Source organism: Perca fluviatilis, chromosome 22 (genome assembly GCF_010015445.1).
Source record: "Perca fluviatilis chromosome 22, GENO_Pfluv_1.0, whole genome shotgun sequence".
NCBI classification, from domain to species: Eukaryota; Metazoa; Chordata; class Actinopteri; order Perciformes; family Percidae; genus Perca; species Perca fluviatilis.
Window position 1 is genome coordinate 24977389 of NC_053133.1, and position 14714 is coordinate 24992102.

The window sequence follows — 14714 nt, forward strand, 5'->3', positions numbered from 1 at the left end:
AGCTAGAATTGAAGGGGCAGCCGCAGCTAACGAAACCCTTACAGTTCACAAATATTCATTGACTTGAAATCGGACACCGTTATTAGCTTAATAAAACATTTTGTTAGATGTTGTATAAGCGTCGTGAAGAAATTCAAACTGTAAATATACTCGAATTACGACCAAAAATTAAGCTAACTAGCCGCAATCTGTACACATAGGATTGAAGAGACAGTCGCAGCTAACGAAACCCATACAGTTCACAAATATTCATTAACTTGAAATCGGACACCGGTGTTAGCTTTATAAGACATTTAGGTATGTTGTATAGCTAAGTGGCGTGACATGTGTGTAACATGTGGTAAGAGATTGCTGGTATAACAAGCTCGCTGACCGCGCTCTCACTCTCACTCTCACACACGGGCCATTTAGCTAGCAGGAAGAGAGCAGATGCAGGCCCTGGAGCTCTGTCAGGGCAGCGGCGTTTGGTAGTAGTCCATTTGCCCAAACGGTGACTTTATGCGGGTATGAGGTGCTGTGGGCTGCTAGCCGTGCCGACGCTCAATCGAGCTCACAGCAAGCCGGGGTCTGTGGAGGAAGGCAGGTCGGGCGGCGAGGCAGCAACACAGGCAGCTGAACTCCGACACACAGTTTTACCAAATTTGCAATTAGCCATCCAATTTTGTAAAACGGCCCATATTTGAGCTTTATATAGTTGATTTCTCGCATAAAAAAGTCTCAGAAGTGAATTTGGTAAGGAAACATTGCAGTGTCTGGAATATGAGATTCTGTCGGGTTTCTAATGTGTGTGTATTGGGGATTCGCTCAACCAATCAACACGCGACCTCTAATGCATGTGTATGGCGATTCGCTCAACCAATCAGCGCGCGTCTCTACGTGTGTGTACAGGGATAAGGCTCAACCAAGCAGCGCGCAGCTCATCTAAATATTCATGACCATACCATATTTGGAAGAAAAGCTCTTGTTACAAATAGGGCCAAAACACAGGGATGCATAAGGGCCAATAAAATATCAACCAGGCCATTTTCAGCCCAAATAATGTTACATACCCCATTAGGAGACCATACGGAACAGTGTGAAATACCCTATATAATCATTCTATCACCCCTTTAAGAGTGCGGTCACTTTTATTACAGCCAACTTTTCTAGACATAAATGGGGTATTGAATAGAATTTGAAATAAAGTAATGAGAGTTAAAATGATTGTTTCAGATAATCCGGACTTGCATACCAAAATCTTTGGTGACTTTTCTAATCTCATAGCAGCACACACGTTTAATCTACTACAGTACAGAAACATGTATGTTAATAGTTTTGTTTTTTTAGTTTCTGTAACCCTTCTAAACATTATAGAATATCATAGCAAACCATGCACAAATTTTAAATCCACTGTTATAGCCAACATCCAAGACGTGGAAGAAGTGGACCCTTGAATGTAACTACTTGGTCTCACACACACAACACAACACACACACACACACACACACACACACACACACACACACACACACACACACACACACACACACCGATGCAGCTGCATTCCATGTGAGTATTTCCTCTCAGCAGTGTCTCATGCCATTGTGATGGTTTATTTTTTTTTTTTTAGCTTATTGTGGTAACAGTAGATGTTTAAATATAGTTGGTTTGTGAGTCTATGGGAGTTATTCTTAGTGCGTCTCTGAACAGGCTTGTGAGTTTGGGTGATTCCCCTTTTCTTGCTCACATAAAATACCAAGTATGCCTAAGCTGTGATAATGTCCTTTCCACTGAAATAATGTTATCAGCTATAGTAATGAGTTAACGGGAAAATAATTATGTCAACGTACTTATAGATCTTATAGATCGCATGACTTGGCAGGAAGACATTATACAGTAGTAGCTGTAATATTACGCAGCTTGTGTACTGGGGATAAACAAGTTTTTCGCCAAATATGGCGGTAGTTGAAATTTTGGGAGATCATTTTCTCATCAACTTTTTTCTTGATGTTTTTGGGTTTAGTCTGACATTCTCTGTTTTAAAGAAACATGATTTCATTGTGACCATATTGATGAACTATAACTGGTCCCTTGAATTGCTCCCTTTTAATTTCCCTCAACTAGGTTTAAATACAGTAATATTTAATAATAATATTATATCATATGGCTTCATACTTTGAATTACAAACCAGTAACTAAAAACCTTGAGATCTTGCCTAGAATTTTAAATGAAGTTAATGTAAATTTCTAATCAAAGCAAAGGCAAACATGTATTATTGATATGAAATGTCAATGAATGATTAGTTACACAAACATGTTTAAGTATTTCAGATCAAATGGGTAAACGTTGGTGGGGATAGTGAATGCAAAATGCTCTCACCTGCGTCGTGTTTTAGTTATCTCAGGGGCTAGCAGCAGGAACAGGTTGAACTGGGAAGCTCCCACATGTGTATGATGTTCTGTAGTGGTAAAAAAGAAAGTTGAAAGAATATCCATTAGTCAACATTTAAAAAAAAAAAAATGCAAAAAACTTTAATTCTTTTCTAGCCCCCTAAATCTTTTTCTGCTACTGACACCTAAAATATTCATGACTTAATCCTTGACTTCCTTATCCAACAGGACCACTGTAAAGCCACAGGAAAATCTGCGTCATGTGTCAAACTGCCTTTAAATTTGTCGGGTTAAACCCCCAGCGGAGAAGCTCTTTTCAACAAGCAAATTACAAAACAATAAATGGCACTTTTCTTACATTCATTTATGACTTAGACGTGAGCATCTCTACCCAAAAGACATGTTTAAGTCACTATGAATATTTTTCAGAGGTCACTTTGTAATTTTGTTGTCTAAATATATTATTGCTTTTGAATATTAACCTAGATTGAAACTAAAAGACCAAAAGTCCACAAATGCATGTGGACAGAGGTGCAATGAGGTGATTATATAGTGTATATATAATCATGTTGCAGTTCAGTTTAGATTCGAGCATCAGTGAAATGTGAATGTCTGGTAGGAGAAGATGAGTCCTGCTTCAACGTCACCCTAACCTGAACATATATGGACACGATAGCCAAGCTGCCCCCTTTCTGTGTGTGGGAGAGTCCCCCCCTTGTCATCACTGCAGCATGATTATTTCCAAGATACATCGCGCATGACAACAATGGTTCCTCTTTTTGCATGAAGCTGGATTATATAAGAACCCAACTCTCGGTTCATTCATCACTAGACTTTGGAGAGGCATACTGAATAACAAAGCAGTTTAAAGCTGAGATCCAGAGTCAGTTTGAAGATTTGAAAATGTGCACGACTTTCTCGGTCAGCCGTCGGATTTGCCTGCTCACCCTGGCCGTGATGATGGTCTTCTCTGCATCTCAAGGTAAAACTGAACTCCCGATTGAATGTTACATTATGTAAAATGTGTGCTTTTGTCTTTTGGAATTTGAATCCCACATGAATCCCACATAGGAACGGTGTCAGGATTAAATGACTCTTAATTAATCAAATGGTCAACTGACAGAAAACTATTTGCTTCAGTGATTTTTTAGGCAAAAATGGCAAATATTCGCTGGTTCCAGGTTCCTAAACGCAATAATTTGAGGCTTTTCTTTGTCGTATGTAATAATAAACTGAATATCTTTGGCTTTTGGACTGTTGATCAGACAAAAGAAGGACTTTAAAAATAACACGCTAGGCTCTGAGAAATCATAACAAGCATTTTTCACTATTTCCTGACACAATTTGCAGAATAATTCATGAAAATAATCATTAGCTGCAGCCCTAACAAAGGTGCAATTACAGAATGCAAATATATTAAATAGCTAATAACAAATTGGGGTTTTATATACAGTACTGAAATGACTTAAGGATTATAACTATAATTCATTATGAGGCTCAATATCGATTTTAGAAAATGGCAACAAAAAGTGTGATCAACAAAATTCCTGTAATAGAAAGTGTGATCAACAAAATCCAGGTTTCTCTCACTATATTAATGACTAGAAACTAGTGATGTAATGCTGAATAATGACAGTATTTCCTGTGTGTGTGTGTGTGTGTGTGTGTGATGGTCTGGTGTTGCAGCTTTTGCCTTCGGTCAGATTGTACCCTGCTGTAGCAACTTCAGCTCCAGGAAGATCCACTCTATCAAAAAGTGTTTCGAACAGAAACCACGACAGAACTGCGACCACGCCTTCCTGTAAGCATAAAATCTGAATTCGGGACACCAGAAAAACCTCAGTAACAACCTCTCTCCCATGCCTTCTTGTCTCCACTGTTAGTGTCATTCTAAATTATAAAAACATATATTGTATTATAAGATTCTTCAGCTTAATCTACATCTAATTTGGTTGCACAAGGGAATTGGTGAAACGATAAATGTTAGCTTTGTCCCAAACCTACAGTATGTTCTTGATAAGAACAGGGGGCAAAATGACCGAACATTAAAAATGAAAATGTCTAATTGTTTTGTGTCTCTGTTTCTAGGATCAAAAACAAGAAGGATAAGTGGTTGTGCATCAAACCAGATGCTGCGTGGCTCAAAGAGAAGATAGAGACGGTGAGAATTAGACACACAAAGCACGTCCACGTCAGTTCATTCAGGGAACACAGTGAAGCCTGCGTTCATGGGTTAAATACCAGAGCAGCTAAATCAGTTGCTCGTGACTTTACTTGCACCTACGTAACAAACCAAATCCAAAAACACAACAAAGTTTCAACAAACTTTCCCACCAAGGTCTGGACCAAAGAAAGTACAGATACAGATTACAGAGATGATACAGACTACTGGACCCAAATCACTTTGGTTACCAAGAAATGTACTAATTTTGAGGTACCATTTTCTGCTACTTTATACTTCTACTCCACTACCTTTCAGAGGGAAATCTTGTACTTTTTACTCCACTTCAATTATCTGAAAGCTTTAGTTACTTTGCAGATTTTACACAGAAAATACATTTAACAAATACGTTGTAAACTAGCGAACAGTTTACAAAATAATTAAATTAGTTTGACCTACATTTTCCACGTTTTCTTTTAAGTTTATTTTGCTGATAGTACTTCTGTATTTTTATTTAAGTAAAATAATGAATGCAGGGCTTTTACTTGAAAGTTTATTTTCCAACAGTTGTATTCCTACTTTTAATTGAGTAAAGGATCTCAGTACTTCTTCCACCTTAATGTACTATTCTAACAATACCTGATAATCACTCACGCATGATTAGGCCTACAGCTGTTGAAAAGTACAAATGTGCAAAGTATCTCTTTTCTATAAAAAAAAATAAATAAAAAAATAAGGTTTCCAACATGCCACCTTGAGCGGTAAAATAAGTCAAACATACACCAAACTGGTAAAATACTTGTGATTGGGCCACAACAGCAGAACCAAAAAGTTTGAATTAAAGTGTAAATGGTGCAGAGTCCTGACCCACATCTGAAGCTGGGGGAGAATCCCATCACAGCGACTCCCCCTGGTCGGTCGGGTGGGAAGACAAGTACAAGAAACTATAAAGAAACAAATGAACAAGTATTTCCTGATATTTTACAGAGTTTACTAAATGTACATTTCCTGTCCCCCCCCGCCCCTCCCCCCTTGTCTACACCACAGGGAAAGATAACCTGTCCTCCCGATGTGTCGTTTTAAAAGAAGTCCTGGAAGTTGGTGCGGCATGACGAAAAAAGGCTGCAGCAAAGCAGCTACTCAGAACATTTTCTGCTGATTTACTATTTATTCCTTTTACGTTGATAATCTATTTACGTTAATATCTATTTAATTTTATTTATTTTTTTGTATTTAACTTTATTACAGCTATAAAAACTGAATTGTGTGGCATTATTTTGTAAAGTTGTCGATAAGTTAAAGCAGAGTTGTTCTTTTTTTTGACCTGGAACCAAAAATAAATACATGTTAAATGGATTTAAAAAGGTGATTGACTGGTTTTTCTAGATGCATGACGATGTCTGGTTTTGGTGGAGATTCACTGCATGGATGGGGATTTCTGGGCTGACTCAGTGTCACAGGTTTGTCAAAACAGACTGTAAGGACTGTAATAAAGCAGGTAAAAATAGAAAAATAGACCTAAAGCAAATACATAGTATTCATTTGAATATATATAGCATTGACATAGAATAAGAAAAACAGTAGAAATAATAAGATGATAAAAAAAACACAACCCTGGGGTCATAGACATCAAAACATAATATTGACAATATAAGAATATATTAACTTGCATATAAGTGATAACTTACAGTTGTTGATGATAATTCAAGGATGGTTTAATACACAGTACACTATATGGCCAAAAGAATATGGGCAGAGGACAAATACACCCATGTGTGATCGTATAACAGCTTCACTCTCCTGGTTTTTCAGTCCTTCCAGCTGATTTTAAAACCAGGCTGCAGGAATTAGCTCCCATTAAGACACAGGAGCATCAGTGAGGTTCAACACTGATGTTGGCGCAAGTCTGCTCACAGACACTGTTCCAGTTGATCCCATAGGTGTTGGATGGGGTTAAGGTCAGGGGTCTAATGCAGGACAGTCAACTTCTTCCACACCAGACTGGGAAAACCATTTCTTTATGGAGCTGGCTTTGTGCACGGAGGAGTCGTCAGGTTGAAACATATACATTATTATAGCTGGTGAACGCAGTGCGAGACACACAAAAAACGTGAACATGCATTTCAGGAAATTCAGCACATATACTGTATGTACAGAATATGATCGACAAACTCGGCTATCTTCTGGGTGTGGTAGTCTTTGTAAGTGTGCGTGCACCGTCCTCACCTCAACACGATTCTTTCAAAGTGATAAAAACACAGCGCATGACAACAACAATGGTTCCTCATTTAGCGTGAATCTGCAGTATATGAGATCAGCGCCTCTCTGGTTCGCTCATCATTAGACTTTGGAGAGTTGAGCACTTCGTAACTGAAGAACGATTCACAGAACCAGAGTCCGTTTTGGTGCCGCCGTTCAGGGTTTGAAGATGTGGACGAGTCTCTCTGTCAGGATTTGTCTGCTCACCCTGGCTGTAGTGATGCTCTTCTCTGCATCAGAAGGTGCGTCTCTTTATGTCTGGTGTTTGCATTGGTTTGAATATAGAGTAAGTGGGTTCTGTTTCTACATGCATACAATACAAGCTGCTCTATCTTATTCATGGTGTTTGTATGTATGCAGTCTAAGAGAAAGACACTACTCTGAGGCTGACCTCTGTACGTTTGCAGTTTAAAAGAGGAATATAATCTTCTCCTAACAAATGATGAAAGAAAACACTTTAGGATGAGAAGGTTAAGAACCACATTCTTTATAGTAAAAGGTACAACATTACTCATATCAGGTGTTTGTCAATGAAATACAGGTGTTTGTCAATGAAATACACGCACTTTCTAGTAGGGTTAGAGCAATAATAATACAGTGATTTACTGTCCATTGTATTTTGTTGTTGTCATACTACCATTATGATAGAAAGCACAATACAGTTTATTAAAAGTTTTGGTTAAAGAGCCTATAACTTAATTATGTCTCTCCACTTCTGACACTAAAGTGTTTAACAGTGTGTCACGCTTACTATTTTGGTTATAAAACATAAAATAATTTCTGAATAATGACAGTAGCTCTCTCTCTTTATGTGTATGAATTCTTCTGTCACAGGGGATGCATTTCTATATCCGCCCTGCTGTCATGAAGGTGGCCACAGGACAAAAGAGCCAATCGCAGAGTGTTACAAACAGAAAGCAAGAGAGGGCTGCCGCGTAAATGCCTACCTGTAAGCACAGTATGCTTTGAACATGTTCACATAAATACTAAACCTGATCAAATGAAATGTTTCTGTGCTCATCTCTCTCCAATGTCATTTAATCTGCTAAAAACATTTTGAGAATTACCTCAGTGACAACCTTCTTCTTCTTCCACTGTGGCATTCGTCCTGAAATTGAGGAAGAAGAAGAAAAAAAAAAATCAGTTGCTAATTAAGAAGCTGTTTCCTTGGTTAAAGTCTATACAGGAGCAAAGGCAACACTGGATCCTTGAGCTTCACTTGGTTATAATCTGGTTGCACGGAGGCATCTTTAAAAATGCTAAATGTTATCAGAGGTGTTCCTAGAAAAGAGCATCAGCCAAATGATGTTTAGGTAATGAAAATTGTTTTAATTCCTCCGTTTCCTGTTTCCAGGCTTAAAACTTTGTCAGGTAAATTGCAATGTATCAAGTCAGACTCCATGTGGCTGAAGAAGAAACTAGCGACGGTGAGTACAGCTTACATTTTGCTCAAACATTTGTTTCACTTGCAACTAGGCAGTGTTTTTTTTCCAAGGGCCAAAAGTAAAATCCCAACAATATTGTTCCCGCCAAGGTTTTAACCAAACAAAAGAAAACTACAGATATGATCACAACATGAGTACAGCATACAACCCACAGTTTATCAATGTTATGTTGTAAGAGGACAGATTAGGCAGAGAAATAGGAAATACTCTGCAAAAGTCTACTGAGGTACTTTACTAACATTAAACCAAACATTTTGTGAAACTCATGGACTTTTCTGTGTCACTGCATAACTGTATCTCTCTTTTTACTTTTGTCTTATTCTCTCCACCACAGAAACAATTCAAGTGTCCCCCAGTGATTTCAAAACGCAGATTTAAAGTCCTGTATGAAGATGATATGGATTAGGCATGGCAGCTACTCCGAACCTTTCACTTCTTATTGCTTTTACAGTTTACAGTCGTGGCATTGTTTTGTAAAGTTATCAATTACAGCAAGACTTTTTTAAGGGTTGCAGCTGAACCTGAGACCAAATATAATTAATAGGGATTATTTACCTTTTGATGGCAGTGCAGTGGGAATTCACTGCATGGATGGGGATTTTAGAGCAATTTTAAGGAAATATATTTTTAAACTTTTATATGTGCATTTTACAGCTTTTAAAAAAATGTTGTGGCATTATTTTGCAAAGTTGTCAATAACAGTAATGGCCTAAAAAAATGTTTTCTTTCTTGCTGAACACAAATTTAACTTGAGACCAAAAATAAAACACGATTGATTTAAAACTTTGTGAGAAGTCTGATTTTGGCTATCAGTACGATGGGGATTCACTGCATGAATTAGGATTTAAGTTGAGAATATGTGAAACGGTTATCATACATATATGGGACTATTTACAGTTGTTACTATAGTCAGGTATTGCATGTACATGTTAACTCTAATCAAGATTACTTTGGCTACTTACTGACCAGAATAAGAGCATGAAAGAGACTTGAATCCATAATTTATTGGCCTAAGTGTTTTACACATCTACATTCATTTATTACTTAAAAAAGAAAGAAAAAAAAATAATATTTTATATTAAAATGGGCATTTTTGTCTTTAGTTGATAGTCATAAAATGAGAATCAACAGAAAACCAACTTATCTTATTTTCTTATAACCCTTTTCTGCTATTGACACTCAGAATGTTCCCGCCTTATAACACAGATTGCTGTCTTCGCTAAAGTCAAGTTGTCATGACAAAGCCATCTCGGACAATGCTAACTTTGCATTAAAAGTGTCATAATTTACCGAATGACACTTAATGACAACAGTCATGAACACTCAAAATGACTCCTTCATGTTCATGACAGATGTCATGTCATAATAATTAAAGTGTCCTGTCAGTCTTATGAACACCCATTCAAATAGTGTTACAGAGCTGGCTTTCAATGATGATGTTGAAATATTATTCAGCTGAACTCATTGCAGAAGAAGATAAACGCTGGAGATACACAACAAACCTGAACATATATGGTAACAAACTCCACTATCTTCTGGGTGTGAGTCTCTCCAAAAACACTGCGCATGTCAACAATGGTTCCTCTTTTTAGCGTAAAAGCGGCGGGAACATAAAATCAACACCTCTCTAACCCTTCACAAATCGTTACACTTGGGAGAGTTGAGCACTTAGTAACTGAACGACGACTGACAGAACCAGAGTCAGTTTTGGTGCCGTGCAGCGTTTGAAGATGTGGACGACTCTCTCCGTCAGGATCGCTCTGCTCTCTCTGGCTGTTGTGATGCTCTTCTCTGCATCCGAAGGTACAGCTCTTTATTCATTGAATCTGCAGCGTTTTGAATATGGAGTAGGAATGTTTTCACCTTTCGAAGAAGACTGATCTTTATTCGTAATTATGGGTCTGTGCTTTTTGTTGCATTCTACCCGCTGCAGCTTTAAGAGAACATTTGACATCTTTGCTTTGGAAAATGATTTGGACGATCAATCGACTATGAAATCCGCTGCCGATTGGTTCTCTGTGGAACACTCGGTTGACTAACTGTCTAAAGCCCTAACTTTATGTTCATCCTAACTGACTGTGCTACAGAACTTTTTTTTCGTTTATATATTTGGGAAACTCATAAAATATTTTTAAACATCTGTCCAAACTATGGCCTTTAAACTCTAACTATACCACTGAGGTAAAACTACAAGTCAAGTGGGGAAGACCTACTTTTACTCAACCCCTTTTAAAATGAATTGCAGCAATCATATTCTCTGTCTCTCTCTCTCTCTCTCTCTCTCTCTCTCTCAGCGATGCTACAAATACCACTGCACTGCTGTAATAAAGTCCAACGCCTCAGGCATATTGAGAAAATCAAGCAGTGCTTTGAACAAAAAGAGCGACACGGCTGCAAGTACCATGCCTTTATGTAAGTACAGCGTGCTTTAAAAATGTCTAAACATAAATACATCTGGAATTCTACATCTCCCCATTTATTGCTCTGTTGTCAAACTAGTGGAGACGTACCTCAAGATACCAGAACCACCAGCCAGTGAACCTCTGCAATCTTTTTCCTTCTCGACCTCCTTAGCTGCACTTTTGTCCTGAAATGGAAATAAACTGTTATTTCCGTTGAAATCATCCCAGGTGGAACAAGTACTCAGAGATGTACTTAAGTATAGGTAGCAGGAGGGTAAAAAGTAAATAAATGCAAGCAAGTAAAAGTCCTGCATTCAAAACTACTCAAGTTAACGTATTGGCATCAAAATATACTTAAAGTACCAAACATGAAAGTACACATTATGTATTATATTTAGGGTCAAGTCAAAATGAACACAATAACGAGTTAACACAAATTCCTTTTAACGTCACTAATTTGACTTTTTGATGAGCGATTAACACATGCATGTTCTGTGATTTGGGCCCTAGGCCGCTCCGTAGTTTTGGGAAATTAGGAAGCGATGCAGCAGTATTGTTGTGAATAGCTAGCAGAAACAAGGCTCCTTAAGCAGAAATGGATCAAGAAAAGGGACTTTTTAATGTTCAGTTCAGTTTCAAAGCCTTTCTTGATGGTTCTCCTGACAAGACTGAAGTTATTTGTATGTACTGTCTATGTGAATTGTCGATAAGTTAGTAAATTGAAATACTCAAGTGCCTCAAAATTGTATGCAAGTACAGGACTTGAGTAAATATAATTAGATACTTTCCACCACTGGAAATGATCACAGTTTCAGGACCAAATGCAATATAGCAATACACAAATAAGCATCAACCAATGACAAAACATCCAGGCAATAAACTAAATGTCTAATTGTTTTGTTGGCCTGTTTCTAGGATTACTAATGACAGTGGTAAAACTTTTTGTGTCGAACCAACTGTCCCGTGGCTCAAAAACCTTCTAGAAGAGGTGAGTATCGACCAATAAAACAGCTCACATGATGTGCTACAGTTAGAGGGTTTGACGAATGAAATTTGTTTCTAAACCCTGCAGGATGACAGGTTTTCAAACTTTGTGAAAATGGTGACTTTCCAAAGCGGTTTTTGACTACGCTGCTGTTTATTTGCAGCCAGGCAATGTAGACTTTAGTGAAATATACCTAACACGACAAAACAGTGTTATAACTTTACAGCTAAGGATTGCTTCACATTCACAGAAAGATCTGTGATTCACTGAGAATTTCATATTATCACATTAGTTCCTAGTTTGGTGAAAAGGACTATGTAATTTGGTACCAAATTTCAGAAAAATAAGAATTTCCCAGAGAGAAAAGCCAAGTAAATATTGCATGCTTTCTTGTTGACAAATGTAAATTTTTTGCATGTTCAGCTGACCAGCTGGTTATGTGAGCAAGTAATTGGAATTAATTATTCAGACATCTAACAAATTCAACAAATTTCCATTTTCTCTGTCATTATTATTATACATTTCTCGGAAATGATTAGTGAATTACTAAAATAAAGTGTTAACAAAGAATTTGAAGATTAGTGCACTGATATAAATGTAATCAATGTTTTAACTTCATTATAACTCCAGTAGGTTTAGGCTTACAGCACATTTGTTGAATAATGCTCAGGTACAAGTGGCTCTTTAAAGACCACTCATGAAGCATCATAAAACAGTCTAGCAGTACAACTGGTCACTAAAACAAATTCACAAGAATATAACGAACTTCATGTCCATTTCTCAACCTCTTCCTTTTTCCTGCTCCCTCTCTCTCTCCACCACAGGAAAAATTAAAGTGTCCTCCAGATATCTCAAAACTACTGAGGACAAGATTCGAAGTCCTGGATGAAGATGATCTGGAATAGCAAAAAGCGATGCAGCAAAGCAGCTTACTGAGAAACGTGTTTTTAACTAATTTACTACTCATTGCTATTAAAAACATCTACTTTATTATCTACAGCTTTAAAAAAAAAAAATTCTAGCATTATTTTATTTTGAAAACTTGTCAATAACAGTAATGGCAGAGTCTGTCTTTGGAAATGAATCTGGTTCATGAGAAAATATGTTTTGAAAAGATAAAAAACAATGCTTGCAATGTGAAGCAATACAATGCAGCAATACAAAATGACATGTCATTCCAGTCTGTTAATCTGTGGCTATGATCAGGGTAGCCAAAACCCAATGTGTCTGCCTGTTTTAACTGATTACCTGATAAAACCATTAATAAACCATTGTTGCTACAGCGTGTTAACACATTTTTAGTAAACCCACAGATACACTGTGTCATGGTGATGGAACAGATGAAGAAACGAGAAAGAGGTGTTTTTGGCCAAACCCAAATCGTGATATTCAAAAAAGGAAGTTGCTTCACATTAACGTTTGTTTTATAAACGTGGTGTTACTTCACCACAGAACTATAATCTATAATCTGTATTTTACTGAATTGAAGAGAAGGCTAAGAAAGAAAGGTGTTCAGAATGTGAGAATCCAAATAATAAATATATTATGTCATAGTAGGCAAGACTTTGGCAGCAAACTTTACAACATTTAGATGAATAAGAAACTGTTCACCATTTTGTACACATTCAAAGATTATATGCATTTGGATATTGTAAAAAAAAAAAATAATAATGCTCAACTCACACTGAGACTTAGAAGACTGGATCCTAAATGTCAATAATATATAAAAGGTAATTTGGACAGCACTCCAAGTAATACTTTTTTATTGAAACACGTTTTTGGAAAGTTGTCAATAACTAATGGAAAATAAATCATTTTAAATGACCTTTTGTGACTAAATTTAGATTTTGTACATGTTTAAGGTCTACTTTTAGTGCTGTAGTAGGCTGCAGTACTGGAACTGCATGAATGGAGTTTTCCGTGCAGAGTCTGTGCAGCAAAAATAAAACCCTGAATCTCTTGAATAATCAGTCAGTGAGGGTTATTCTTAGCTGTCTGGCCCTCAGTGACCACATTTGGTCTAAAAACATCTGTGTGTACTGACACACTTCTGTTTTATCAATGGTGTCAATACGTGAATTACTTAAGCTTTGATATTCATTCCTTCTTCCTTAGCCTGAAGTGTCTTACAACTTAACATTCACTGGTATTCATTTCACATAAGAGAACAGTGAGGGTTGCTCGTTGTTGAAACTAAAATGGGTCACGAGATAAAAAAAAAAAAAAGTGTAAATAATCAACTGTCTGCCAACAAGACAATAATATTAATACATTTTATTTATGGGCACCTTTCACGTCACTCAAGGTCACCTTACAACAGTTTACCATATCAACAAGCCAGTGTTGTGTTCACAACTTGTTTGTGCTGCCCCCAAGTGGCCAAATTCATCAGTTACTGCAGGTTTAAATATCTTAGATGTAGGATGAAATTTTTTTGTTAAACCTAAATCTGACATTTGTGTGGAAATAATTAAAGCAGTAGAGTTTAACATTATTAGATTGGCACAAAGTGCTCAATTTATCCAATGTGCTGAAAATGTTTCACTAAGGCTGCATTCACACCAAATCAGGCGTTGGGGTTGTGCGCGGTGGTGTGGTAGTGTCACTTGAATGGCCCATTTGTGTTTCCATTGTGTTCCCCACTCCAATTTGTCTTGTCTATTCACTGGTAGGTTCTGTGATTGGCCACCGCAGCGTGATGTCTGGTTGAGTTTCTCCAAAAGTTTATTTATTTATTCATTCATTTATTTTGTTACGACACCTCTGATGGATTCAGGGACAGTAACACGACAATATAATGTAACAGAGTCCGTGTAAAAGTGAAACATTTGGTTTTTATTCCAAACATGGAAATATCTCACAACAGGAGGGTGGAGGATGGGACCTGGAGGTTGTGCCAAACAAATGAAATCAATATAACAAAACAGGGCCTAACTCACCACTAGCTCTACAAGCAAAACAAATCAAACCAAATACCTAGCCTGCTTCTCTACAAAAAGATTAACCCTTGTGTTGTCCTTCGGGTCCCAGTGACCCGAAGGACAACACAAGGATTATGTACTTCCCTTTACTTTGTTGAGAATTGCTCCCTA

The 14714-nt window shown here is 37.3% G+C and overlaps 1 protein-coding gene across 1 annotated transcript; it reads left to right on the forward strand.

Annotated features, from left to right (window-relative positions):
- The first annotated feature begins 6654 nt into the window (after positions 1-6654).
- On the forward strand, positions 6655-13553 carry LOC120552721. The gene is made up of 8 exons (XM_039790944.1): positions 6655-7032; positions 7625-7739; positions 8145-8217; positions 8570-8590; positions 9915-10038; positions 10530-10647; positions 11553-11625; positions 12447-13553. The coding sequence occupies exons 1-8, from the start codon at positions 6960-6962 to the stop codon at positions 12525-12527; spliced, it is 678 nt and encodes a 225-aa protein (XP_039646878.1). The 5' UTR covers positions 6655-6959; the 3' UTR covers positions 12528-13553.
- Positions 13554-14714: the final 1161 nt, after the last annotated feature.

Excerpts from the sequence above, each read along its gene's own strand:
- LOC120552721 (XM_039790944.1), top strand. The coding sequence starts at position 6,960 with ATGTGGACGAGTCTCTCTGTCAGGATTTGTCTGCTCACCCTGGCTGTA. Across the intron at positions 10,039-10,529 it reads GCTCTTCTCTGCATCCGAAG|CGATGCTACAAATACCACTG; the intron begins GTACAGCTCTTT and ends TCTCTCTCTCAG. Across the intron at positions 10,648-11,552 it reads TGCAAGTACCATGCCTTTAT|GATTACTAATGACAGTGGTA; the intron begins GTAAGTACAGCG and ends GCCTGTTTCTAG.